At 40.6% G+C, this 27,868-nt stretch overlaps 1 protein-coding gene across 3 annotated transcripts in view; it reads left to right on the top strand.

The window, feature by feature from the left end:
- The window catches only part of ZDHHC2 (zinc finger DHHC-type palmitoyltransferase 2), a 134,521-nt gene that overhangs the window by 72,767 nt on the left and 33,886 nt on the right, over positions 1-27,868 (top strand). For all 3 annotated transcript variants that reach the window (XM_063458056.1, XM_063458057.1, XM_063458058.1), the window contains exons 3-7: positions 4,389-4,483; positions 19,843-19,963; positions 21,682-21,751; positions 23,660-23,692; positions 24,310-24,430. In XM_063458056.1, coding sequence (XP_063314126.1) covers positions 4,389-4,483; positions 19,843-19,963; positions 21,682-21,751; positions 23,660-23,692; positions 24,310-24,430 — 440 coding nt within the window. The remainder of the gene's footprint in view (positions 1-4,388; positions 4,484-19,842; positions 19,964-21,681; positions 21,752-23,659; positions 23,693-24,309; positions 24,431-27,868) is intronic.

Below are 27,868 nucleotides of genomic sequence, written 5' to 3' on the forward strand. Positions count from 1 at the left end.
TGTAGGTCTCTGGCAGAGCGAAGGGGCCTAGACGGGACATATTTGTGTATTAGTGAGGATAAATAGATCGGAGCAGCATTGTGTAGAAATTTGTGAGCAAGTATCAGGTTCTTAAATTGAGTCCTATATCTTACGGGAAGCCAATGTAGGGACTGACAGTGGAAGGAGGCATGGGAGGTGCAGGTGGGCAGGAAGATAAGCCTCGCCGCCGCATTCATTATAGACTGTAATGGGGCAAGTTGGGAATACGTAAGACCACTGAGAAGTGGATTACAGTAGTCATGGCGAGAGAGGACAGCGGCATGGACAAGCACCTTTGCCGTATCAGGCGTTAAATAGGGTCAGATGCGCTGTTTTGAGATGGAAGCGGCAGTATTTGGTGATTGATTGGACATGAGGGGTGAAGAAGAGGTCGAAGTCAAAGAGAACACCTAGGCAGCGAGCCTGCAGGGTAGAGTGGGTAATAGCGCCATTGACTTGGAGGGAAATAAACAAGGGAGTAGCAACACTTGAGGTAGGGAGGACCAGAAGTTCTGTTTTGGACAGGTTAAGTTTAAGGAAATTAGCAGCCATCCAGTTGGAAATAGTAGAGAGGCAATCATAGACACGAGTCAAGAGGGGTGGTGAGAAATCAGGGGAAGACAGATAAAGTTGCGTGTCATGCTCGTGGAAGTGATACTGGAAGCCAAAGGAGTTGATGAGTTTACCAAGGGAAGCAGTGTAGGTTGAGAACAATAGGGGATAAGGACAGACCCTTGGGGAACACCAACAGAAAGGGCTTGGGGAGAAGAGACAGAGCCAAAGAAAGAAACACTGAAAGAATGTTGGGAGCGGTAGGAAGAAAACCAGGAGAAAGTGGTATCTCGTAGACTGAAATTACAGAGGATGAGAAGAAGCTGTTGATGATTAACAGTGTAAAAAGCAGCAGAATGGTCGAGGAGAATTAGGATAGCGTTGTGGCCACGGAATTTAGCAGTGATAAGATCATTGGATACTTTGGTCACAGCTGTTTCAACAGAGTGGCAAGAGCGGAATCCAGATTGAAGCGGGTCGAGCAGATAGCTGGATAGAATTTATATCCAATGCATATATATGGACAGTGTAGAATCTATATATGATATTTCTTAGTGTATAATAACAATTTGCATAAAACTATGTAATTAATTAAAACATGTCATTCATGTATCTTATAACATATTACATCTAAAATTAATTATAATATTTGTTTTATTTAAAAAAAATTAACAAAAAAAAAAAAAGTACTTGGAAACCAGGGAGGTCATACCACTGTGTTGTGAACTACAAACTAAGTTAAAGGTCAAAGGAAAGAATTGAAAGTGGGGTAAAGAAAAAAAAAATCCCACTTACCCTCTGAGACTCAGGACACCAGGATAGGAACTTGAAATCCTTATGAAGTAATGCAAAGAAAAAACAAAAATATAATGCCAGGAAAAGCAAGTGCTCCAAATCCAAAAGTAAAGGTTTATTCCACAAGGTACATAAACAAACAGGGAAAAACTAAATCCCCAAATGCCTCCTATGTCTAAGGACCAGGTGGTTCAAAACATGTAAGGAAGATTTGGCTTGTGTTTTACCCTGTTTGTTTATGTACCTTGTGAAATAAACATTTCTTTTTGATTTGCAGCGCTTGCTTTTTCTGGCATAATTTTTTTTTGTTTTCATTTTGCATTATTTAACCCCTTAAGGACACATGGCATGTGTGACATGTCATGATTCCCTTTTATTCCAGAAGTTTGGTCCTTAAGGGGTTAAAAAAAATGACATATTTCAAGTCATATTTTTAATGGAAGGAATAGACCTTATGTAGCTTTTTATGCTTGATTGATAAAACTTTGAATGTTCCCAAAGACACATGTTTCTCACTAATCAATATAATTTCCAAAGACTTTATTGGGCTCGCTGTTATTGTGAGCATTAGACACACTCCTACTTATTTCACGGTTGACGATTGTCAACAAGTAGATGTACCCCGGTATTTCACAACTGACTACCAGTAGTTGTAACAGATGTATGTGTAAACTGTAATTCACAAAAAGATCAGAATGTAAAATCATGTCCTTCATCTTTGCAAATACATCCATACATTGCTGTGTCTTGTATCATATTGTAAAGTACATTTTTTATCTGTAAAGGGCGTATGGGTACAAGGCCTTGAGCAAGATTCAGCAATACCTGTTTGTTTTCATTCAGCAGCCTGAGAAATATTGTGTAGTGATACTGCAAATGCATTTTCATTTTCATGCATGATGTGTTTCGTATTACAAAATCAGACCCTTTCCTCTAGCTCCAGTGGATAAAGATTGAAATAACCTAGTATTGTATTTAATTCATTTAAAAGCTCTGATGCAAGTTTGTCATTGTATAATAGACCTCAAAGCATCATATGGTTTTGGTTAAGTTTAAATATTGCAAAATGCTTAAAATATATCATTTGTTTTCCTATTGATCACTTGCCTTTGTTGTAAAATATCTATTTTATTATCTACTAAAAAGCGAATTCAAATTTGGGATGTCTTCTAATTAATGCTTGTTTGAGGTGCAGGGTGCTGTCTCCTCCTTTGCTTCCTTTTCCCCTTTTCCCCTTAATCCCACTGCCAGTCTGTTCTCTTCCAAACCTCCCACACACTTGTTTCCACCCTCTTAATGATGCACCCTTCATTTCTGACACTTAGATTCCCATACACTGACTACTAAGAGGGTATTTGTCATAACTGCTGGGACTGGGTGGTATTACAAAGCTCTTGACCATCCTAAGTGGATGTGGCTTTTTTTGTTTGTTTGTTTGTTTTGTTTTTTTCTTTCTTATTCTCCCTCTGAAGGGGTGATGGTGTTAGAAGTTATGGTGATTGACAAGCTTTACCTATTTTGTTTAGTTGGCAAAATGCTGTGATATATGCTTATGTTGCCACACCTTGTGCTACCTTACTGATTCTCAATGTCTATGACTGTCTGTTTCTTCTGTGTCTGATTTTCCACAAAATAAAGATTGAAAAAAAAGAAATAATAATAGTTCAAGGCTGATCTATTGGATATTGTGATCTCTGGCAAAGGCTGCCATTATGGCAGAGAGCCACCAGTTTTATATAATATTGCCATGTTGGCAGGTATGGCTCACGACTCGCTAGGGAAGCAAGAGGCCTAATGGAAAATAATTATTGTGCTTGTTACCCTCTCCCTTCAGTTATTTTCAATATGATGACTGAGTTATATTAGGCATTACCTTATCTGTTTGTGTAGCCTGGTTGTCTTGGTTGTCAGCAAAGAAAACTGAGTGAATTGAGTCTATGTTTGTGAGCTTTCACTTAAGCAGATTGAGTGAGTACCATCTTAACTTCTAGGCCTAAACCTAGAAGGTGAGTTATTCCTTTTATAAAAGTTTATTTTTACATAATTTTGTTGATGCTGTGATTTTTTGTATTGTTGCTGGTGAATTTGCATCCTGTTTTTGTGCAGCTGATGGTGTGAAACTTTATGTATTATTGAATCATCTTTAACTCCAGCTTGGCTTGGGCCACTGGTTGGCTGTCTAGGGCCCAAGTGTTAGACAAAAGCCTCAGAATGATAAATTGTTTTGGTCTCATCCACCATCCCTCTGTGAGGAATGAAGGGAGGCCTTAATTGGGTTACCTGCATAGGGCCCATGGTCTCCCTTTATTATTCACATAGGGATGGTGAATGAGACAAATAAAGTTCATCATTCTGAGGTCTGACACTCTAGACAGGAGGTTACCAGTTTATTCCTCACATAATCCCTCTCTGCTACACGTTTTTAATACACAAGATATTGACGCAACACTCACCACTAAATATGCATGACAAAGGTCACACACTTGACATACATAACACTGCGTATGTATAATGTAAATCACATATGCATAGCAACCCCTAAACATAAATAATGTATATCACACGTATATATGTCAGACACTACAGATCAGATATTACATGTGAATTCCTCAAATCACATACACATACATTGCACACATCACATACATGTACAGGTGTGATTTTTGTTTGGGAGGGTGATAGACTTTACTCATCCATGGGAGCAACAGAAAGCCTAAATACACCACAGCACTTCAGTGACATCTGAGATGCCAAAGTTGTCATTAACTACTATTAAGTGACATTATTTCTTGATTCGAAAGCTCTATAAAACTGTTAAACCATTGGTTTAACATGTCTCAGAGATTAATTATTTCCTGCTCCATAGAATGGGCAGACGCAGTAAAACATCATGTTTCAATGATACCCATACTCAGCTTGCCCACAGCAACAAAATATTCCTTGTGAATCCAAAACTGTCATGTAAATGAAATGTAAAATTCAAAGATAGTCAAGGAGTATTATCTCCTTTTTTTCCACAGTGCTCTGTCTGCTAGCATATCACTTCTTCGTCCTTCTGTTCGTGTGGTCCTACTGGAAGACCATTTTTACATCACCAATGAACCCTACTAAAGAAGTAAGCTAAAGCTTTGAAATGTTTCTCTATTTTATTGTAATGAAGTAGCCATTGTATACTTTGTGTGCCTCCAGTGCAGAGGACCATATTGTCATGTCCAGAGAGCCTTCTTGTTTGCTAAAATCAATTTATTGTTAGCGTTATTCATTAAACCAGGAATAGATTTACATTCACAAGGGAGAATGTACATTTAAGGTCAGTTGTATTTTTACTAGGGACCTAAATGATTAGCTTGTGACCCATTTTTTAAAATTTTAAAATGACTTTTCTTGACCCATTCTTCAGCTGTTATATAATTTATACCAACATTAATTTTAATAAGCACACTCAATTGGGGGTAGCACTAATGGGAAGCAGCAGAAGTTCCACCATACCAATTTTATTTATCATTTGGCTTGGAAATCAAGGAAACCCAATCTCTTGAGTTGAAGATAGAGGTTATTTTAATAGATCCAGATAACAGAGGTAATTTTACGTTTTTATATGCTATTTTAATACAGACTAAGTGCTTGGAACCTATTGGTATTTACAGGTGATACTTGAAAAATTACAATATCGATCAAAAGTTTATTTATTTCAGTATTGCAACGTAAAAGGGAAAGCTAATTGTGACAAAACGCCTTTTGTCCCTGGATGGTTAGGTGACAAGCGGCCCTTTTTCCATGGCTGTTGGAGGAGCCTGAGTGCCAGCCTCCTGCCTCATGACTATGGCCCTGGATTGTATGGCCCTTTACAAACCTTATTTGGGCTAATGGATTTTTATTATGTTGCTGCTGGCCCTTTAAGAACTATGGGGAAGTGATACCGGAGAAACTGACGGAAGCCAAGCACAGAGAGATGGACACAGGTTTCTTCAGGAAGGAAGAGATTCTTTATTGGATCACCGATCGGGACTCAGAGGGACTAGCGTCACCAAAATACAGCAAATTCTGAGCCCCGGACAATAGTGCAGGCTCCTTATATAGGCACATAACTCCTCCCATATTAAGCTCCACCCGCACATTCTCTTAACCAATCAACACAAATAAGAATTAACTTCCTGTTTGACCGCATGGCTTGTCCAGCACAATGGAGGAGGGGGAATACTACATCCTGTATTCTTGCACATGCTCCGTACACTACTGATCGTATCTTGCCTCGTGCAACCAACTGATCGATACGTCAGCATATGCACGTACACATGCCACGTGGTAATCTCGGCCTACTAAATTTATTTTTACCGAGATTCCACCACATTCCCCCCTTTGATGCCTCTTAATATTTCACAATTACTTGAGGCATCACTTAACCTTGGTTTGCATACACCGCAAGTTACCTTGAACCAGACCAGACTTATCTTATGATGTGAATCTTCAACACTCATCTTCTTGCATTGGTTCTCTCTGATTTAGAGCCTTATACTTATAAATCGCCATTATCTGTGCAGCAGCCTTCCTCTCTGCTATATTTTCTATCAGGCTTTGCACAGACCTAACTACTAAGGGTATAAGACACGGCAGGAGTAGACACAACATTAAAATCAGTAGGACTCCACCTACCACTGCCTTAAGCCCTCCAAACCACTCATACCAGCTACCAAACCAACTACTTGGATTATACCCTTTCCATACCTGAGTAGGCACATGCGCTAGTTTAACCATATGGCTAGTAAGCTCAGCTATTGCTTGCCCTTCGTCATCTATTTGAAGACAGCAATTGCTCAGGTTAAACTTCCCACATACACCTCCCTCTACTGCCAAAAGGTAATCCAAGGCTAATCTATTTTGGTAGACTGCCGTCCTCATCCTGGTGTTATGCTTCGCTAGAAGATTGAGCGCTTGTGACGTCTCGTTAGTAATAATCTCAACCACCGCCTGTAATCTTATAATTCGGTTGAGCATATAAATAGGGGTTCTGTAACCAAAGGTACCGTCCTCAGCCCACGTGGCTGGCCCATAATAATCTATGATACGCTGGGGAGGCCATTCATCATCTTCCCAGGCGCCTATCTCTATGGGTCCCCTTTTCTTCCTATGATTCACATCATACACTTTAACACCTAAAGTCTCACCTGTTTCAATTGGTAACAAGAAGAAGGATGGTTTGAGCATACCCAACACACATGCCCCTTCCCAGTCCTGTGGCAACTCCGAATAGGCTTTCTTACCACAGATCCAGTACAAATTTGCTGGGGCTCTCCAGGTAGATGTGATGGATAAATCAAACCACACATCCTTTAAATTGGCGTATCTAGCAAACGGGTTAGATGGTTCCGAGACATTTGAAGCCGACCACCAAGTTGTATTCTTTGTATCATCATCATAAGCTTTTTGCCCTAGACAAGTTAATTCTCCTACAGAAGTATTATACATTATTCCTTTCCTTGCTATGCAAACATAACCTATGATGGAGGTCTTTAATCTCCACTCAGATTTACCTCTAACACTCATATGATAATCGGCTTGTGTAGATATTAATTGGTCAACTGCCTCAGAACCGGACATTACCTCCTTTGCTTCCCAAGGCCATTGGTCTCCCATGTTAGTACCTCCACACACATAGCAGTTGGTAACATTAAGACTACCGGCAATACTTTCGGCTAAATCAATAAACAGGTTTTTAGCATTATGGGGGATCTTATTATCTATACTCATCTCTTCATAAAAGGAATGGTATACTTGATGAGTTTGGGAGGATACCGTATCAGTCTCTATCCCTATAAACAATACTGTCCCAGGATCTAAACCCGTCCCGTATATCTGAAACCCAAATAAATTGCCATATTTGTCTAAGAACTTATCGGGGTTATTTATAAGTATATGGATGGGATTACATTCCATAGACTTACAATATGGGCTAGTCGGCAACTTAGTCACTATCATGTCTTTGTCTACTGTCTGTCCCCAAGTCGCCCACCCCACACAAGACCAATATGGGCAAAAGTTATAGTCTTTATTTGGGCATCTAGGACTTACATATTTATTTTTACTACTGGGACAAATATATTTATCATTAGACCCATACGTCCTCTCCCATCTAAGATCCCCACATACATTCCACGGCTTTCTACCACTCGATATCGCTTTACACGCATCAAATAGCAGAACACCCGAAGAATGTACGGATTCTAACACCGTCTTATTAATTAGGGTCCCCTGAGGATCTCCATTCCTGAGAGTCAACCAGATTGTACGAGGTTGATACTCTGGACTGAAGCACCTAGGTTCTCCTACTCCTAAATGGCACACACTATAGTCTATATTTAGGTATCTACATCTCGATACATCTCCTTTACACTCGTATTGTGAATGCCAGATTAGGGTTTGGGAAATATGGTTACCTGTTCTCGTAGTCTTAATGCATACCTCACAGCTAGGAGTGTCGGTACCTCTACCTTCCTGAATATAAAAACACATATAAATAAACACTATCAAAAGCACATCTTTCGCCGTCATCCTCAGTCTTCGTCCGTGCGAAGGCGCCTCAGCTTCCAGGATGTGAGGGCTGCAGGGAATGGAGTCCTGCTCGTCTTCACAGGTGTCCCTTCGAGACTTTCCTGGCTTATATACTATGTGTTGGTAAGCGGACAGGCTTTATTATGGCCTTCTCACTCACGCACCAAATCCCTGTAACAATAAAATTTGTAATCCACACGATTCCTCGTTACTCCGACTGAGTAGTGCGTTTTAACCGGATCTTGCAGGGATTCTCTGGATCTGCTGTAACTTGCCAAGAATCGACTGCTGCTGGTTTAACCCTGGAGTGATGTATCCACTGAGTCACTTCGGCTACTTTTATCGCTGTAGGGGTAGACAAAAGAACAACATAAGGACCTCTCCACTTGGGCCCTAACGGTACATTATTCCACTCTTTAATCCACACTTGATCTCCTGGATGATAACTACGAACAGGGGGATAAATATTCACAGGTAATCTATCTTGTACCCATTTCTGTACCTCCTCCATAGTCTTACCCAACTCTACAACCTGCTGCCGGGTAATTCCTTCTCCCAACTGACTCAAATCCCCCCTTAAGTTACCAAGTACGGGAGGTGGTCGCCCATACATGATTTCAAAAGGAGAGAGGCCCATCCTTCTGGTAGGGGTACTGCAGATTCGCAATAGAGCTATGGGTAAGAGAACGTTCCACTTAAGTTGGGTTTCCTGACACATTTTAGCCAACTGGTTCTTAATAGTTCTATTCATTCTCTCTACCTTACCAGAACTCTGGGGTCTATATGCAGTATGAAGCCTCCACTTTATACCAAGCATATGAGTCAGTTGTTGTAGGCACTGATGAACAAAAGCTGGACCATTGTCCGATCCTATAGAACAGGGTAGTCCATATCGGGGTATTATTTCTCGTAGCAGGAATCTTACAACTTCTCCTGCTTTCTCTGTACGAGTAGGACATGCTTCTACCCAGCCTGAATAGGTGCACACAATTACCAGCAGGTAACGATGTCCACCCGATTTAGGCATCACTGTAAAGTCTATTTGTAGATCGGACATGGGGAGTCCCCCCATAAACTGGACTCCTGGTGGCTTTACTGGTCCTTGTCTTGCATTATTTTTAGCACACGTTACACATCTTCGTACAATGGCCTGAGTCAAGTTGGACAATCTTGGTATGTAGAAATGTTTTCTAAGAGATTCTTCAGTGCTGTCTCTCCCAGAATGTGTCCCGTTATGATAATTTTGGACAATTTCTACCGCTAGTGATGCTGGTATGACTATTCTTCCATCTTCTAGCTGATACCACTTGTTCTCCAAATACTTTCCTGGTTCAGTCTTTAACCACTCCTCTTCTTGAGCTGTATAAACTGGAGTCCATTGGGACAGTGGAGTTGGTATAAGAGCAGCTATATGCCCCACATACTCCTGTCTTCCTGATTCAGCAGCACGCTTAGCTGCACTATCTGCCATCCGATTTCCCTTGGTTACATCACCATCTCCTCTCAGATGCGCTCGACAATGTATGATACCGACTTCTTTCGGCTCCCACATTGCTTCCAATAGTTGTAGGATTTCAGCTGCGTATTTGATTTCTTTGCCTTCTGAATTCAGTAGTCCTCTTTCTTTATACAAAGCTCCGTGGGCATGAGTGGTTAAAAACGCATATTTGGAGTCCGTATAGATGTTCACTCTTAAACCTTCAGCCAATTGTAACGCTCGTGTTAGTGCTATTAATTCTGCCTTTTGTGCTGATGTTCCTTTCGCCAGTGGCCGAGCTTCTATCACCTTGTCTATTGTTGTTACTGCATATCCTGCATAGCGGATCCCTTCTTTCACATAACTACTGCCGTCGGTATAATATTGAACATCGGGGTTCTGGATGGGAAAATCACGAAGATCTGGTCTACTTGAGAATACTTCATCCATTACTTCCAAACAATCATGTTGACTTTCAGTAGGTTGTGGCAAAAGGGTAGCTGGATTTAAGGTGTTTACAGTCTCTAAATGCACTCTTGGGTTTTCACACAACATTGCTTGATACTTGGTCATACGGCTGTTACTAAACCAATGATTTCCTTTGTAATCCAACAACGTCTGTACTGCATGTGGGACTCGTACATAAAGTTCTTGACCCAGAGTGAGTTTATCGGCTTCAGCTACTAGCAGGGCGGCTGCAGCTACGGCTCTTAGACAAGGTGGAAGTCCGCTGGCCGCTGCATCCAATTGCTTAGACATATAGGCAACAGGTCTTTGCCATGATCCCAAGTACTGTGTCAATACTCCCACAGCCATTCTTCTTTGCTCATGTACATATAAGTAGAATGGTCGTGTGTGATCAGGTAGACCTAATGCTGGGGCACTCATCAAAGCCTTCTTCACATCTTCAAATGCCGTTTGCTGTTCTTGGGTCCATAAGAAGGGGTCGTGCTCTGTACCTTTGATAGCTGCGTACAGAGGTTTTGCCAGTATCGCATAGCTGGGAATCCATATCCTACAGAAGCCTGCTGCCCCCAAGAATTCTCGCACTTGTCTTCTATTCTTGGGTATTGGTATTTGGCAGACAGCTTCTTTTCTCTCTGGCCCCATAATTCTTTGACCTTCAGAGATAGGGAATCCCAGATATTTGACAGTTGGCAAACACAACTGAGCCTTCTTTCTAGACACCTTGTATCCTGCCTTCCAGAGAATGTGTAGTAGATCGTGCGTTGCTTGCTGACAGATCTCTTTTGTAACTGCTGCTATCAACAAGTCATCTACATATTGTAACAATACACACTCTCCTGGGATGGACTCGAAATCCAGTAGATCTTGACTTAGGGCTGAACCAAATAGGGTAGGTGAATTTTTAAACCCTTGGGGCAGTCTTGTCCAAGTCATCTGGCGTTTTGAGCCCGTTACAGCGTTCTCCCATTGGAAAGCGAAAATACATTGACTTTCTGCGGCAATTCGGAGGCAAAAGAAGGCATCTTTGAGATCTAAGACTGTGAAGTAAGTAGCCCCGCCCGGAATTAAAGCAAGCAGGTTATATGGATTGGGTACAACTGGATGTATACTAACAACCGCATCATTGACTGCTCTCAAGTCCTGCACAGGTCGATACTCATCTGTACCGGGCTTTTGAACAGGCAGCAATGGGGTGTTCCAGGGGGAAGTACAGAATTTTAGGATACCATACCGTATGAACTTATCCAGATAGGATTGGATGTTCTTCTTAGCCTTCTGCGGGATGTGGTATTGTCTTAGGCTCACTGGATAAACCCCAAGTTTTAGTTCAATTTTTATAGGTGGAATATTGCGGGCCAGTCCTGGTGGGTTGTTCTCTGCCCAAACTCCTGGTATGTTAAATAATGTCTCATCACTCCTAGGGTTTTGGCTAGTCAACACTGTATAAAGTCGCCACTCTTCTTCCTTTGGTACGGATAATGTCATGATACCTGAAGGTCCATTAAACTTTAAGGATGTTGTTCCATTTGGTAGGAACGTAATCTGCGCTTGTAATTTTGATAGCATATCACGTCCCAGCAATTGGACTGGACATTCAGGCATATAAAGGAATTGATGTTTTACTACGTGGCCTCCCAATGTACAGAGTCGACTTTTAAGAACCGGTTTTTCAGCACTTCTTCCAGTTGCTCCTATCACAGTAATAGTCCTTCCAGATGGAGGAGCAACTAGATTAGTCACCACTGAATGTTCAGCACCAGTGTCGATCATGAACGCACTCCTTTTCCCCCCTATTGATACATCGACCATAGGCTCCGCTCGACCAAGGGGGATGGAGCCCGGTCGGTATCAATAGTCCTCCATGACCGTGTCAGCCAATCCTACGAAGTCCCTACCTTCTCTATCGCGGGACCTTTGCGCTGCTGGAATATACCTGTCTTCCCTAACACTTCCTCTGTTCCCATTACTCCCTCTATTACCATTACTCCCTCCGGGGCCTCCTCTACCTCTCGCTCTGCCTCTAAAGTTTCCGTAGCCTGCCCTGGGTAGGTCTCTCTCGTACTGCTCTCTTTGCGGACATTCGTTCCTCCAATGCCCTTCTTCCTTGCAATACGCGCACTGATTCCTACTCAAAGGCTCCCTACTCCATCTACTATCGCCTCTATCTGGGCCCCGTCTATCTACGCCTGCGATCGCTACCGCTAGCATATCAGCCTTTTTACGCATCTTGCGCTCTTCCTCTTTCTTACTTTCTGTTTCCCTATTCATATAAACCTTATTCGCTACCTCCATTAGTTGGGTGATTGACATACCTGCAAACCCTTCTAACTTTTGTAGCTTGCGCTTAATATCTCCGTAAGCTTGGCTGACAAAGGCGGAGTTCACCATTCGGGAATTGTCTGCGTCTTCCGGATTAAAGGGGGTATACAAGCGGTATGCCTCCAATAATCGGTCATAAAAGACACTGGGCGCTTCATCGCTTTTCTGAATCACCTCAACTGTCTTCGACATGTTAATGGCTTTCTTTCCTCCGGCTTTCATGCCAGCAATTATAGCGTCTCTATAGGCTCTGAGTTGAACCATATCAGCACCATTTACATTCCAATCGGGATCGGTGTTGGGATAATGTGTTGCGGCCCATGCTGCTGGATTAGCTTGGTTCAAAGCACGGGCTCTATCCTCTAGTGCTTTAATGGCTGCTTGGTTAATTCTTGTCCTTTCCTCATTGTTAAACAAAGTCATTAATAACTGCTGGCAATCAGCCCATGTCGGGTTATGTGTCTGTACTATTGAGGTGAACAGATCAGTCATAGCTTGTGGTTTCTCAGTATACGAGGAATTGTGGGTCTTCCAATTTAAAAGATCGGTTGTCGTGAATGGGACATATACAAAGACTGGGTCAGCATGTGCCATTTGGCCTGCGGCATCGATATAGGCTGACCCAGGATTCAGACGAAGAGGCATCTGATAGTGTCTTAATTGTTGGGCACCGGTCAACTGTCGGGTCTGTATGGGGCTACGTGGAGGGGCGTCAGTCATAGGTTCCAGTCGGGGAGAAATAGGGTATGGGGATATGGGAGCTTGGTTTTGGGAAAAGGTTGTAAATAAAACACTTCGAGCCGAGCTAGATGAAGCTTGACCGGAAGTCTGAAGTGGCGCCAAATCAGGATATTCGTTTTTAATGGGGGTTGGTTCTGATTCCGGAAGGGGAGATTTAGTACGAGGGGGGGTGGATCCTGTACTGGAGGAGGAAGCGGAAGTGGATGGGGGTAATGAGGGGAGGGTTGCAGGACTTCCTGCATTCGCGTCACTTCCTCTTAACGGAAAGTAAGGGGGCGGCAAAGGGATCTCGGACTCAGGGGGCGTGTCCAAAATAGGCCTAGCACCAGTCCTAGTGGACGAACAAGTCCTAGCTACCATGAGGCGACACTGCTCCTCGTGGCATGTCCGGAGCCATTTTGGCGAGTCATTTACGGCCTGTCTCCAACAATCAATATAAGGAAACTGGCCGTAAAGTTCAGGCCTACCCGATACAGCCACGTGTAAGCGCTGTACCAGAGTTGGATCCAAACTGCCACGTGGCGGCCATGCCGCAACCAAAGTAGGCCACTCCCTAGTACACAAAGTGACCAAACGTACAGGAGACATTTTAACCCCAAAATCACAAGTTTTAAATCCCTTTTTAAAATTCTTCACCATACAACCTAAGGGATCCGGGATCGTTGACTGCGACGCACCCATACTTAACAATGGAACGTCGTCGACAACGAATACTATACACGTGTACTATTCAACAGTCACACCCGTTTCCTCTGGCAACAGCACCACGTGGTACGGTTACCAAGTGAAACGTACACAATAACAATAAACACTCAGGGAATTCCCGTACACACACAGCTGTTACACCAGTCACTATATAATCAATATTATGCCCTTTGGCGTAACTATACAGTCACCCACGCTATAATTCTCTATATACGAATTACCCGTCTATAACACACCCCAGTAACATCGTCTTTTACAAATAGCGGTTACAGTACGGTTAGCATAGGTCAAAGCACAAGTTAAGGTCACAATACAATTATTAGTGGTTATGGTGTTAAACATGCAATGGACGACAATGATTAGTACTTATATACAGTGTCAGTAAATATACAGGGTTATGGTACCGTGCACTATAATACAGCAACACACTATTAACACTCTCGCTAGACGGCTGAGCTCGCGCTATCTAACAAGATATACACTTTACTAAACAATCGTTAACACATTTACAATTCCCAACTAAACTATTGGCCAGTACCTTGAATGGACTACCTAAAACTATATACACCCGTTTTGGTTAGCCACACTGCCCAATCACCACATATAGCGAGCTAGAGAACCGAATTTACACAGGCGCCTCTTAGTCGCACTATCAAAAGTCTAGTGGGTTCCAAATTTACACGCCTTCCCACTTAGCCCAGATAGGTTGAGAGCTAGCGAACCGAATTTACACAGGCGCCGCTTAGTCTCCCGGTCCCTCCGACCTAGCGAACGTAATATACACCCTAGAACGCTAGTCTAGACAAGACACCGGTGTCCGGCTAGGGCTATTTACACCAGGACCCCGCCTGACTAACAAAATCAAACGGTCTGACTAAAGAGCGTTCGATCGAGCGGTGCGCCTTCGCTCCTTCCCTCCGACAGAGGGGGCAGATACACAGATTCAAACCCCTTTGGGCCTACCGCACAATCGGTATACCCCTAGTGGGTCCTGCCGTCTAAAACAGCAGTTGTCTTACCTCCTCGTTCCTGAACCTGAGTTCACACTCATCGACGGGGACACCCCAGCACTTCTCACGTAGAGGCCGATGATCTCCTGGACAACAGACCAGTGGCGCCGAGACGAAGGGAGGTCCACGCAGAAGTTCAGGGGTGCAGCCGTAGAGAACGTGGGCAAAGATAGACCGTCTCACGCCTCTGCCTCTCAGCTACCGTTGAACGATGAGCTTCCCGGCCAATGCACCAAATGATACCGGAGAAACTGACGGAAGCCAAGCACAGAGAGATGGACACAGGTTTCTTCAGGAAGGAAGAGATTCTTTATTGGATCACCGATCGGGACTCAGAGGGACTAGCGTCACCAAAATACAGCAAATTCTGAGCCCCGGACAATAGTGCAGGCTCCTTATATAGGCACATAACTCCTCCCATATTAAGCTCCACCCGCACATTCTCTTAACCAATCAACACAAATAAGAATTAACTTCCTGTTTGACCGCATGGCTTGTCCAGCACAATGGAGGAGGGGGAATACTACATCCTGTATTCTTGCACATGCTCCGTACACTACTGATCGTATCTTGCCTCGTGCAACCAACTGATCGATACGTCAGCATATGCACGTACACATGCCACGTGGTAATCTCGGCCTACTAAATTTATTTTTACCGAGATTCCACCACAGAAGGATTGGTACTTTTTATATGGCACTTCGGATGCCACCGAAGTCGTCGAAGTGGCCGGCATTCGACAAAGGAACACATGGCGGCGGCCATTTTAATTTAGTCGAACGTGGTCAGCGGGGTAAGCTAAAAAATCTATGGAACTATAATCGGCTGCGTAAATATATGAACACCGCTGACCCTTACCGTCACCTCCACTTCGACACTTCGGTAAAAGTCGAAGTACGTTCGACAATTCGAACAGCCGGTTGCAATGTGCTATTTGCACGAACGAACCGTTCGTGCATTCGAAGGGGACTTAGACGTTTTTCTGTAGGAAATTGACCGACCGCACAGCCCAAATCTATGAAACTGTTTTGGGCAGGGAAATGTGCTTGCGGTTGGTCATAAAGGACTTCCACTTAACTTTTTATGTACTGGGGGGATTTGTCTGATTTTTGGTTATGTCTGTATTTAAAGTATGCTGATTCCGAATATGTTTTATGTGAATATGATGCATATTTTTAAAGTTATAGTATATGTATAAAAAGTGTATCTTTTCTGCCTGTGATAAATTACATTAACCCATTGTGTTCAGTAATTATATCACAGGCAGAGGGGAGGGATTGTATGTGTTTGTGCTGGGTGTGCCTTCTGTTTTACTGTACGTGATTGGTTACATGTTGTCCCTCCCTGTGGGATGTCCCCTTGCATGGGGACTTGCATAAAAGTCTGTGTGTGTTATTTAAAGGCAGATCATCTTGGACCTTCATGAAGTTTCGGCTCATGTTTGGGGGATTGGAGAACTACACTCTGGGGATTGCTATAATCACTATACTCCCCAGGGTATAATCACTAAGCTCTGCTAAGAGCTGGTTCTTGTTCCTGCTCTCTGGAATTCGGAGAGGTTGACCTACTTGAAGCGGAACCCTGGTCTTGGGTCCAGAGTGGGTGGAGACGGCGAGACCCCAACCAAGCTTTGGTGGTTCGTGGGGTCTGCAGTGGTTATAGTGTTCGGCGGAGTGCTTGGAGTCCTTGGAAGCACTAGGAGCATCCATCAACGGAAGGTATCTCTTCGGGGTGCCAGGTGATCCGTTACATTGGTGGCAAGCGGTGGGATGGTGTCCTAGTGCGAGGAGAAGCAGCTCGGAGACACCGGTAGCATTTGGAATTACAATAGAGGGCAACGCTAATATCCGTACAGCGCCCCTGTTCACAGCAGCATGGAGTATGGGAGCCCCTACACAGTGACCCCATACGTGGAGGAGCTCCAGTGGAGATTGCAAGGCACACTGAAAAAATATAGATATATAGGCGCTCACTATATATTATAGGATGATGTGGCAGCAGTAACCAATACAAGGAACCCCAACCTTGTAGTGAACAAATGTGAGAAAGAAAGGGAAGGAAACCGCGCCCTAGATATATAAATACGTAAAAATATATGTAAATGTACGTACACAGAAATAGTAGTATATAGTCTTCTTATACAATTGACCTCAAAGAAAGCATAAAACATAAAAACAATAATGGTGTAGTATATAGAGTATGGTGGGTGGATAAGTAATGCTAAGTAATCCACACTCACATGGCCCAGAGCTAACTTAGAGCTCAGCTGTTAACACGCCTGGACGGAACAATCCCCGTCTAAGGATATGTAGGTGTCTTCACAGTCTCAGGTGGGCGATATATGTAAAGATAAGAGAACTCCAGATAGTGCAGTATGTATGAGTAAAATATGTGAATAAATAATAAAATATCGTACTCACATTTGCTAGAGCAGAACTTGCTCTAGTCTTAATGGCATAGGTGGTATGGTCCCCACCAAGGAACAAGTTGGTAACTAGGAGTGAAAAATAATAAAATCCAAATATAATAAATAAGGATAATTTATTTAACAAAAATATATTAAAAAGAGATTAAAATTATAAGTATATAGTCTCTAGAAATCCACTTGACGCGTTTTACCTGTAGAAGGCTTCCTCAGAAGTGTGCTTCTGAGGAAGCCTTCTACAGGTGAAACGCGTCAAGTGGATTTCTAGAGACTATATACTTATAATTTTAATCTCTTTTTAATATATTTTTGTTAAATAAATTATCCTCAGTAAATTAGAATATTAGAATATTGTGAAAAGGTGCAATTCTAGGCTCACAGTGTCCCACTCTAATCAGCTAAGTAAGCCATAACACTTGCAAAGGGTTTCTGAGCCTTTAAATGGTCTCACAGTCTGGTTCAGTAGGCATCACAATCATGGGGAAGACTGCTGACCTGACAGTAGTGCAGAAAACCATAATTGACACTCTCCATAAGGAGGGAAAGCCTCAAAAGGTAATTGCGAAGGAAGTTGGATGTTCCCAAAGTGCAGTATCAAAGCACATTAATAGAAAGTTTTGTGGAAGGGAAAAGTGTGGAAGAAAAAGATGCACAAGCAGCAGGGATGACCGCAGCCTGGAGAGGATTGTCAGGAAAAGGCCATTCAGAAGTGTTGGGAACTTTCACAGGGAGTGGACTGAGGCTGGAGTCAGTGCATCAAGAGCTACCACACAGAGACGGATCCTGGACATGGGCTTCAGATGTCGTATTCCTCTTGTCAAGCCGCTCCTGAGCAACAAACAACGTCAGAAGCATCTTAACTGGGCTAAAGAAAAACAGACCTGGTCTGTCGCTCAGTGGTCCAAAGTCCTTTTTTCTGATGAGAGCAACTTTTGCATCTCATTTGGAAACCAAGGACCCAGAGTCTGGAGGAAGAATGGAGAGGCACACACTGCAAGATGCTTGAAGTCCAGTGTGACGTTTCCACAGTCTGTGTTGATTTGGGGAGCCATGTCATCTGCTGGTGTTGGTCCACTGTGCTTCATTAAGTCTAGGGTTAACTCAGCCGTCTACCAGGAGATTTTGGAGCACTTCATGCTTCCTTCTGCAGACAAGCTTTATGGGGATGCTGACTTCATTTTCCAGCAGATTCAATGACCGTGGGATTACTGTGCTTGATTGGCCAGCAAACTGACCTGAAGCCCATAGAGAATCTATGGGGCATTGCCAAGAGAAAGATTAGAGACATGAGACCGAATAATGCAGAAGAGCTGAAGGCCGCTATTGAAGCATCCTGGCCTTCCATAACACCTCAGCAGTGCCACAGGCTGATAGCTTCCATGCCACGCCGCATTGAGGCAGTAATTGCTGCAAAAGGGGCCCAAACCAAGTACTGAGTCCATATGCATGCTTATACTTTTCAGAGGTCCGATATTGTTCTATGTACACTCCTTGTTTTATTGATTGCATGTAATATTCTAATTTACTGAGATTGTGAATTTGGGGTTTTCATGAGCTGTAAGCCATAATCATTGCACTTATGACAAATCACGGCTTGATCTATCTTGCTTTGCATGTAATGCGTCTATCTCATATATTAGTTTCCCCTTTTACGTTGCATTACTGAAATAAATGAACTTTTGCACAATATTCACATTTTTTGAGTATCGCCTGTATGACTTTTTATTTTGTGAATGACATGGGTGAAGGTAGGGGCCATCTACCAAGCCCCTATGTGGTATTTCTTTATTTTCATTTACTGTTAAGGGGGTGGAGGATATAGAACCTAAACATCAAGCTTTCCCCAGTTAGTTTTGGGGTCCAGTGGGTGCAACAGTATATTTTTAAATCCCCCAACCATCAGTCTACTGAGCTGTCTCAGGGTAATGTTGGGTTCTCATAGATCATTACATGTCTAATTCATTTAAATTCGCAATTTGGAGTTTTACCATCAAAGTAAATAGTGACTCCAAATAGTAAAGCAACTGTTAGTCTACGGAGAACAAGTTACAATATGTGCCCATAGTAATGTGTACAAAATAAATTAAAATCTGATATAATAAAACCCACAATTAAATAAAAAAATCTCCCCTCAAATGCAGTAAAAACAGCAAACCTTGTTACAGACATATGCATATTTCTACTGGGAATGAATTGTTCTGAATATGGCAGGTTGTGCTGTGCATATTGGTATTTAAATAGGATCCAGCCAATTGAATTAAATAGATGTCTACCAGAGCTGCTAGATCATTAAATATTTACACTGCTTGCTAAATGGATATCAGATGCCAGAAAAGGAAACTACCTTGCTTCCAAGTCTTCACTTTCTCTGAGACTTGTTTGCCAGCAGTAAGACTAATATCAGAATCAAAGTGCCATCTTGCATTTAGAAAATTTCTATGGTAAACACTCAAAAGACACTCAAAAAATAAAATAAATATTTTGAAGAAGGTGTTGCATATAATGAGATGGAGTAAGCTGATACCTTGCTCTATTCATCTATCAGTATAATCCTACTACTTAGTTGAACTTTTTTGGTTTAAGAGAAAAATAAATCCTATATTTTAAATCTTCCCCCACCCCCTCTGAAAAAAATTGCTAAAAAAGTTGGGAGTTTGGGTGAGTTAAAATAATTTTCATTTAGCTGTTTTACAGATGTGTATTGAAGAGTGAATCTGTAGGTTTGCAGGTATACCTGTTGTATGTATGTTTTAATTATACAGTATTGTACTCTACTTTAGTTTCACCTGTCCTATGCTGACAAAGAGCTTCTAGAGAGAGAACCAAGAGGAGAATCACAGCAAGAAGTACTGAGGAGACTGGCCAAAGACCTCCCTGTCTATACCAGGACGATGTCAGGAGGTATGATAAAATAACCTCAGATTATTACAGTAAGATCAGATGTTGATTTTGACTGTCAGCAAAACATTGTTTCTAGTGACTAAGTCCCCACTATTAAAGGTCCCAATACATGGGAAATGATGTGAGCAATACATGGATTGTTAGTTGTTTTATTATTTTATTAACTTTTTTTCTTAATAATGAGATTATATCTTTCAGTTGCCTGCTCTGTCTGCAGTGCTTCCTTATTTGTTGCAGTAATAGAGCTTAATTGGAATAAAATTCAGCGAGAAGGCTAATATAGCTGAGAAAAACATGCACGATTATGATACTCATCCTTTCTACATAGGATTTTATGGGATACACATAATGATCTCATAGAAAACCATGAGAGCACAAACATTGGTTAATAGTTTTTCAGCAATTACTGCATAAAGAGTGTTTAATGCATAAGCTGCAAATCCTGGAGCGTAATAGGTGAGTGTCTAATTATTTTTGTTTTGTTTTGTGATTTTTTTTATCATGCATATGAAAAAAGACAACACTTTAAGATTAGATACTGCCTGGCAGTTTGAGAGTCGCCTCAGGGTGTATGTCCTACAGATTGACATGCCCTCATTTTTGGTGATTCTTCCGATGTGTCAGAATATTGGCTTTTCACACCATTGTCCCGATTTCATTCCTTCTAATATTGGAATGTATGTGTAAAAAGAATAATGTATTTTCAATAACCAAGCAATTTATATTTCTTTGATAACATTTTGGCAACCCATTCTGAACTCCAGGCCAAAAATCAATATGACTGATAATTCTGTGAGAGCTGGAAAGTTGTTTCAAATATATTGGTATTTAAGGGCTCTGTTCATTCTATGCAGAAAAGCTATCATTTTTTTCCCATAAGAATATGTGCTGTATGATGGTAATTACTCTAGCATTCCCTTGGATTTTAATATACACTGAACAAAATTATAAACACAACACTTTTGTTCTTGCCCCCATTTTTCATGAGCTGAACTCAAAGATCGAATACTTTTTCTATGTGCACAAAAGGCCTATTTCTCTCAAATATTGTTCACAAATCTGTCTAAATCTGTATTAGTGAGCACTTCTCCTTTGCCGAGATAATCCATCCACCTCACAGGTGTGGCAAATCAAGATGCTGATTAGACAGCATGATTATTGCACAGGTGTGCCTTAGGCTGGCCAATAAAGGCCACTCTAAAATGTGCACACCTGTCCAATAATCATGCTGTCTAATCAGCATCTTGATTTGCCACAACTGTGAGGTGGATGGATTATCTCAGCAAAGGAGAAGTGCTCACTAATACAGATTTAGACAGATTTGTGAACAATATTTGAGAGAAATAGGCATTTTGTGTACATAGAAAAAGTCTTAGATCTTTTTTAAGTTCAGGTCATGAAAAATGGGCCTCCAGTTGTTTTTGCTGTGCAATTAGCATAATTATCTGACTCTATTTTAAGTTTAAAAAAATACATTTTCTATTTTTTTTTTATTATTATTATTGTTTCTCACTGTTATACGCCAGGAGGTGTCATCAGGATTCATTTTAATATCAGTCAGTAGTAATGTATATGCCAAAAAAAAGCAAGAGAATGAAATGAAATCTTGTTCCTTGACAGAATTTGCTTTGAAATCCTTATCCCTAGTTTTCTGTCAGAATGAAAGTTTTCTCTACTGTAATCTCTTTTTTCCTCCTCCTTTTCAAACTCCATTTCAGCCATCAGATACTGTGACAGATGCCAGCTTGTGAAGCCGGATCGCTGTCATCACTGCTCGGTCTGCGATAAGTATGAATACGTTCTCCTGTGATCATTTCTAGAATGTTAGAAACCAGTGATAGGGCAGCACATCGCAGGATCAGCACAGACCTCCTTAAATTATGTTTTTGTTTCAGAAGGGAGGCATATTGACAGACGGCCTGATTCCTGACGTTGATTTTCTTGAATTGAATGAATGCCTGGAAACATTAGTCACAAAATATAATTGGGTTATGTGAAAATCTATCTATGCTGAACACAAATAGCCTTATTCTTATCTGAATAACTGTAGCAACGTCAAAACAACCAACATGATGATAAAATTACTGCCACTTGCAGTGTTATTTACCTAAGTGAGAATTCAAAGTGAATTTCAAATTTAGGGCTAAAGTAGCCAAACGGCAAGCATAACTGGCTTAGAAAATGTTTTCAGTTCAAATATTTTGACCTTAAATTATAAATATAGTTTGAATTGACTTTTAATTCTTACCTTAGATATATATTTTTGAAGCATTTGAAATGTATCCCAAGAGGTTGGATTACAGGGAAACTATAGCCACCAAAGCAATTTTAGCTTAATGAAGCAGTTTGGGTCTATAGATCATGTCCCTGCAGTCTCACTACTCAATTCTCTGCCATTTAGGAGTAAAATCAATTTGTTTATATAGCCTTTCTAAACACTTCCTAAAAAATAACCTAGATATTCCAGGTTTCTGTACTGCACAGTCTGTTTAATCTAGATTTTTTTATACCCTGCTCTGTCAATGGCCTCCTAGACCATACAGGAGCCTCATGTGTGTGATTAAAGTTCAATTTACAGAACAGGAGATAAACACTTCAAAAGCAAATTAAAGTCTGATCGAAAATGAAACCAATTTTTTCATTCTGGCTGTGTCAGTCACTGCTATGGGAGGTGTGGCAACGGCTGCATAAACAGAAACAAAGTGATCTAACCCCTACATGGCAGTGCATTGTCCAGAGAGACTGCATGGGCATTATCTATATACCCAATCTGCTTCATTAAAGGGACACTATACTCACCAGAACCATTGCAGCTTAATGTAGTGTTTCTGGTGTCTACAGCTTATCCCTACAGACTCAGTAATGTTTATGGTGCATTTTTGGAGAAGATGCAGTGTTTACATTTCTACTTAGTAACATCTCAGTGTTGCATTGTGTGTAGCACCTGCATTCAGCATGGAGACGCTGAATGCTCAGTATAGATATGTATTGATTCAATGCATCTCTATGAGGCAATGCTGATTTTTGCAGCACGGCCTTCATGAAAGCATTGGATTGGCTGAGATTGACTGATCTCCGCCGTGGATGCTGGGCCAGCCGCTGCCAAACCAGCTCAGCGATATAGTAAAAGTGAGTTAAAAACCTTTAAACTCCATTCTGAGGGGGGCGGTCGTCTAAACATGTACTCCAGCATTATAGTGTTAAGAATACATGTTTGTATTTCTAACACTATTGTGTTCCTTTAAATTAAAGTTGTTTTTGCCTTTAGTATCCCTATAATATAACCAACCAACTCTCACGTATTTGTGTTAATTGTTCATGTAAATTAGTTGCTGAAACATTTAAATTCAGTCTTAACCTAGGTGGTTTTAAAAATATATTGTATACTTGTATTATTGTATAATCACTATTCACTATAGTGTGAATTGTCAGAAATCCATAGTGTCAATGCTTTTCTATAATAAAGGTGGTTTCAATTCAATGTCCCTTTGGTAGTAGATTTGTCAAGGCTTGAAATGGGAAAACGAACAATTCTCTATTGAGGCCTATATTGCAAAGCTCCATTTGATGAATACGCTCCAGAAAATAATATTCATGTTTTCACCAGGTTTTCTCCTCCATTTCTAAATAGTAAATGTACCTCTTTCAGTTTTATTAACGTAATGTTGCTGATAGTTCTTTTTGTGTTCTGTTCAGGTGCATACTGAAAATGGACCATCATTGTCCTTGGTGAGTAAAACCTTTTGTATTTATATACACAGATAAATGAACAATTATTACAAAATATTTATCTATCCACTTACCCAAAAAAATGATCTAAGTCACATGATCTAAGCCACATGAAAACGGTTAGCCACATGTTTTGCACATTAAAACGCTTAGTCTGCCCTCTACCTCAAAGTAACCAGTTGTGGCATTTATTAATCTAATTCAATGATGCTCTGTTAACTCTGAATACCTTCTACCTCCAAAAGTCCTGTTGCATCAATTGTAGATTATATTACATACCTGTTTTAATTTTCCTTCATATGGTGACATGAAAAGACTTGGGAGTTTCAAATGCTTATTGTTATTATTATTAATAATAATAATGTTAATGAAATTAATCAAACAAAATAATTCAGGGCTGTAAGAGAAAATAAAGGAAAGGAGGTTGGAGAAATGTGCATGTTAGAAGTGGGAAGATAACTGATAAATTCCCCCAAAAATATTAGGTAAAGTATATTTGTATTGATCTCCCTGTCTCTCTAAGATGAAGTGCTTGTTAGATGAGAATGTATATATTCATATGATAACACTAGAAAAACCCAGATAGATAGATAAACTATTTTTGTGTTTTGTTTTAGGGTGAACAACTGTGTTGGATTCTCCAACTATAAGTTTTTCCTGCTCTTTTTGGCGTATTCACTACTTTACTGCCTTTTCATTGTTGCCACAGACTTACAGTATTTCATCAAATTCTGGACAGTAAGTGACTAAATATTGTTCATGTAAATAATACATAGAGTAATGTTAGTTGTTATGTTTTTGACATCTCAGTTTAGACCTGCTCATAGGTATCCAAAATGTTAACAAATAAGGTCATTTTCAAAACATGCCCCATCCCTGGCAGACCTTAAGCATTTCTGGGGGATAATTTTAAGCTTAATTTCTTCTTTACAGCGGTTGTTAAAACATAGCAATGCAAAACTACTAGACTTTTGTTGTTTATAAAAATTACATTTTGTTTTGAAATCATGCATGTTTTTGAGGCTAAATACTTCAAGTGTTTCTACTATACATTTGTTGTGATTTACAGAAGATATTCAGATGACCCTCCAGCTGTCCATTGTCAGTAAGGGTTGGGGATCTATGAACCTACACAAAATCTGGATGATCAGATACATTCTTGCTCTCTCGTTGCCCCAACTATCCCTTTTTATTTATTACCGCATTATCATTTTTTTGTTTTTTTTTATTATAGTTAACATGCTGTGCATTTACATGATTCATAAATAATGTATACCTTCCTGTTAAGGAAGTGAGTTGCTATTTGTGTCATTTAAGCACTTACCTTTACTACTAGTTGGCGTCACGTCGGGCCAGTTGTAAAAAGATTCACCAGAATGATTTCTCTTCCTGGCAGTTCTGGAACAGATCATCTGGTTAAGCCAAGCAGCCACAGTTAATGTACAGCAGCATCACAGCTCACTGTAAATTTTCATTTATCATGTTATCATAACTTGGAACAGAAGTTTGGGTTTTACTAATTCAGCATATTTAATTTGCTGAATTAACCTTTTGTCTATGTTATTTTTTTTCCTCTTCCTTTGTTAGAATTTTGTATTTGTATACGATTTGATGGTTTTCCACTTTCTTTACCCTAGTCCTATTTTATATTCCTATAGAAAAAGAGAAAAGATGCTCAATGTAAATTTAAAAAAAGGTTCATGGTCTTTTAAGAAAGAAGAGATTGGAATTAAGTGGTAAAGGATATGTGCAAGTAGACATTGTTAATGATGCTAGACCAGCTTTAATATAATGATAATAAACGTACTGTATGCTGACACGCTCATATATTTGACCAGTGCAGGTACTCAGCTGATTAAATGTGCTCGCACTAAACCTTAATCCTGTTTAAGGTTGTTTTGTTCTGGCATCAACACATATACTCAACAGATTGCTAAAAATACAAAACGTTTATAAAGAGCAATGAAAGCCTTTATCACTGTGTACATTTATACACAACAGTTATTCTTTGTTATCCCTTTGGAGGCAACAAAATGTTTATTATTGTTATTATGACTATATATGGAATGATTAAATGTGTGGGAGGCTGAGTCACAACGCATCTCATACAGCCACCACACACGTTATACACATCCACAACACATATATAACAATAAGTCACCATACACGTGCCTATGCCACATACTGCCATCACTCACATACATTACAAAACCATCAAACACAGCCATGCATACATCATACACAGCCACCACATGCACACATCACACAGCAACACACAAATCATAAACAACTACCATTCACAGAAATGACAAAACCACAATATGCATAATCACCATAGACATCTCACACATCACACTTAGCCACCACATTACTCACATAACTGTAAGTGTTATCTGTGGGACATTAATTACGCTTCTCGATGCTATTTCATTTTATTTCTATGGAGATCTGTGATACCTACTTTTAAGCGCTTTATATAGCTGTGAGTTTTATTGCAATTATGTTGTTATGCTCACTACACTTTACTGTGAGTTCTAATTATGGGAAGGTCTGGATTTATCTAAAAAAAAATCTTAAATATGCATGAGGAAAACCCAGAGCTCCACTGTAATATATGACACTATATTCTTTCATTTTCATAAATGTCTTTTCCATTCATGTGTTGCATGATTTGTGGTGCCAGTGTCCAGTCAGGATGTATGTTACCCAGAACGGCAGTGTGGTAAATGAGAGAGGTGGGGGGGGGGGGGGGGATAATGAAACCTGGGTGATAGAGTCAAAATGAGAGCCAAGAAGTTGGTGTCACAGAAGCCAGGGTTACAAATTGTGAATAGAATAAACACAGGGTCACATTTTCAATTAGATACCATATTATTAACCCTAATCTCAAACTAGGGCAGCTGGATGGACTATAGTTTCAGCTCCAGGCATAAGCAAAGCAAACCAAAGAAAACATGTGAGCTGAAAGCAGTGAGACTAAATTTAGTTTAGAGAGCATTAAGAAGCTGCAGTGGGAGGCAATGCTCTTTATATACACCTCAGGTGTCTACATGTAGCAAGCAGCTTTCATCTTGACCTGACACTTTGAATGCTGGATTGTAAAGTGCTTCTGATAGCCTTTTTGTCTGAGCTGCTGTAGTAAGCAGAAGATATGGCCATATCTGCAGCACTGACTGAACACTGTATGCATAATAAACTCAATGAGAAGGATTTTAAAATACTGTAAATGTGTGGAGATGATTTGGAGGCAGCTGTTTCTTTCAGTAAATTATTGAAATCCTCTCTTTTAATTAAATTGCTAGAGCCTGGATGCAGGGAGCTACATTTATTGCTTGAGGCACTGTATTGTGTGGCTGTAAACTGAAATCATTTAACATTTGTAGTATGTGTGAGATTGTTGTCTATTTCTGATCATACAATACCATGCTGCTTTCTAATCTTTGAGTTAATATGCATATAGGACTATTCTTTTTCCAAATAAATCTACTAACTCCATGGCTCAAAGTACCTACACACATAAAACAGATTCAATCATTCCTGAATAATGTATTTTTCTATTATTGTTTTTAAAATGTTTTGAGTACCAGATGTATATTGTAAAGTCTCTATTTGACAGATTTTTCATTGCTACATTTGCTGCTGTATATTTCAGTGTTATAGTGTTATATTGTAGCACTATATATGCTATATATTTCATTGCTACATTGTTACTTACACTGATCAGCCACAACATTAAAACCACCTGCCTAATATCTTGTAGGTTCCCCTCGGGCTGCCAAAACAGCTCTGACGTGTCAAGGCATGGATGCCACAAGTCCTCTGAACGTGCCCTATGTTATCTAGCACCAAGACATGAGAGGTGGGACCTCCCAGAATCAGATTTGTTGTTCTAGCACATCCCACAGATGCTTAAACAGATTGAGATATGGGGAATTTGGAGGCCAAGGCAACATCTCTATGTCATGTTCCGCAAACCATTCCTGAACATTTTTGCAGTGTGGTAGGGTGCATTATCCTGCTGAAAGAGGCCACTGACATCAGGGAACTCCATTGTCATGAAGGGGTGTATGTGGTCTGCAACAAACGCTAGGTAGATGGTACATGTCAAAGTAACATCCTCATGAATGACAGGACCCAAGATTTCCCAGCAGAACATTTCCCAGAGCATAACACTGC

This window comes from Pelobates fuscus, chromosome 6 (genome assembly GCF_036172605.1).
Source record: "Pelobates fuscus isolate aPelFus1 chromosome 6, aPelFus1.pri, whole genome shotgun sequence".
NCBI lineage: Eukaryota > Metazoa > Chordata > Amphibia > Anura > Pelobatidae > Pelobates > Pelobates fuscus.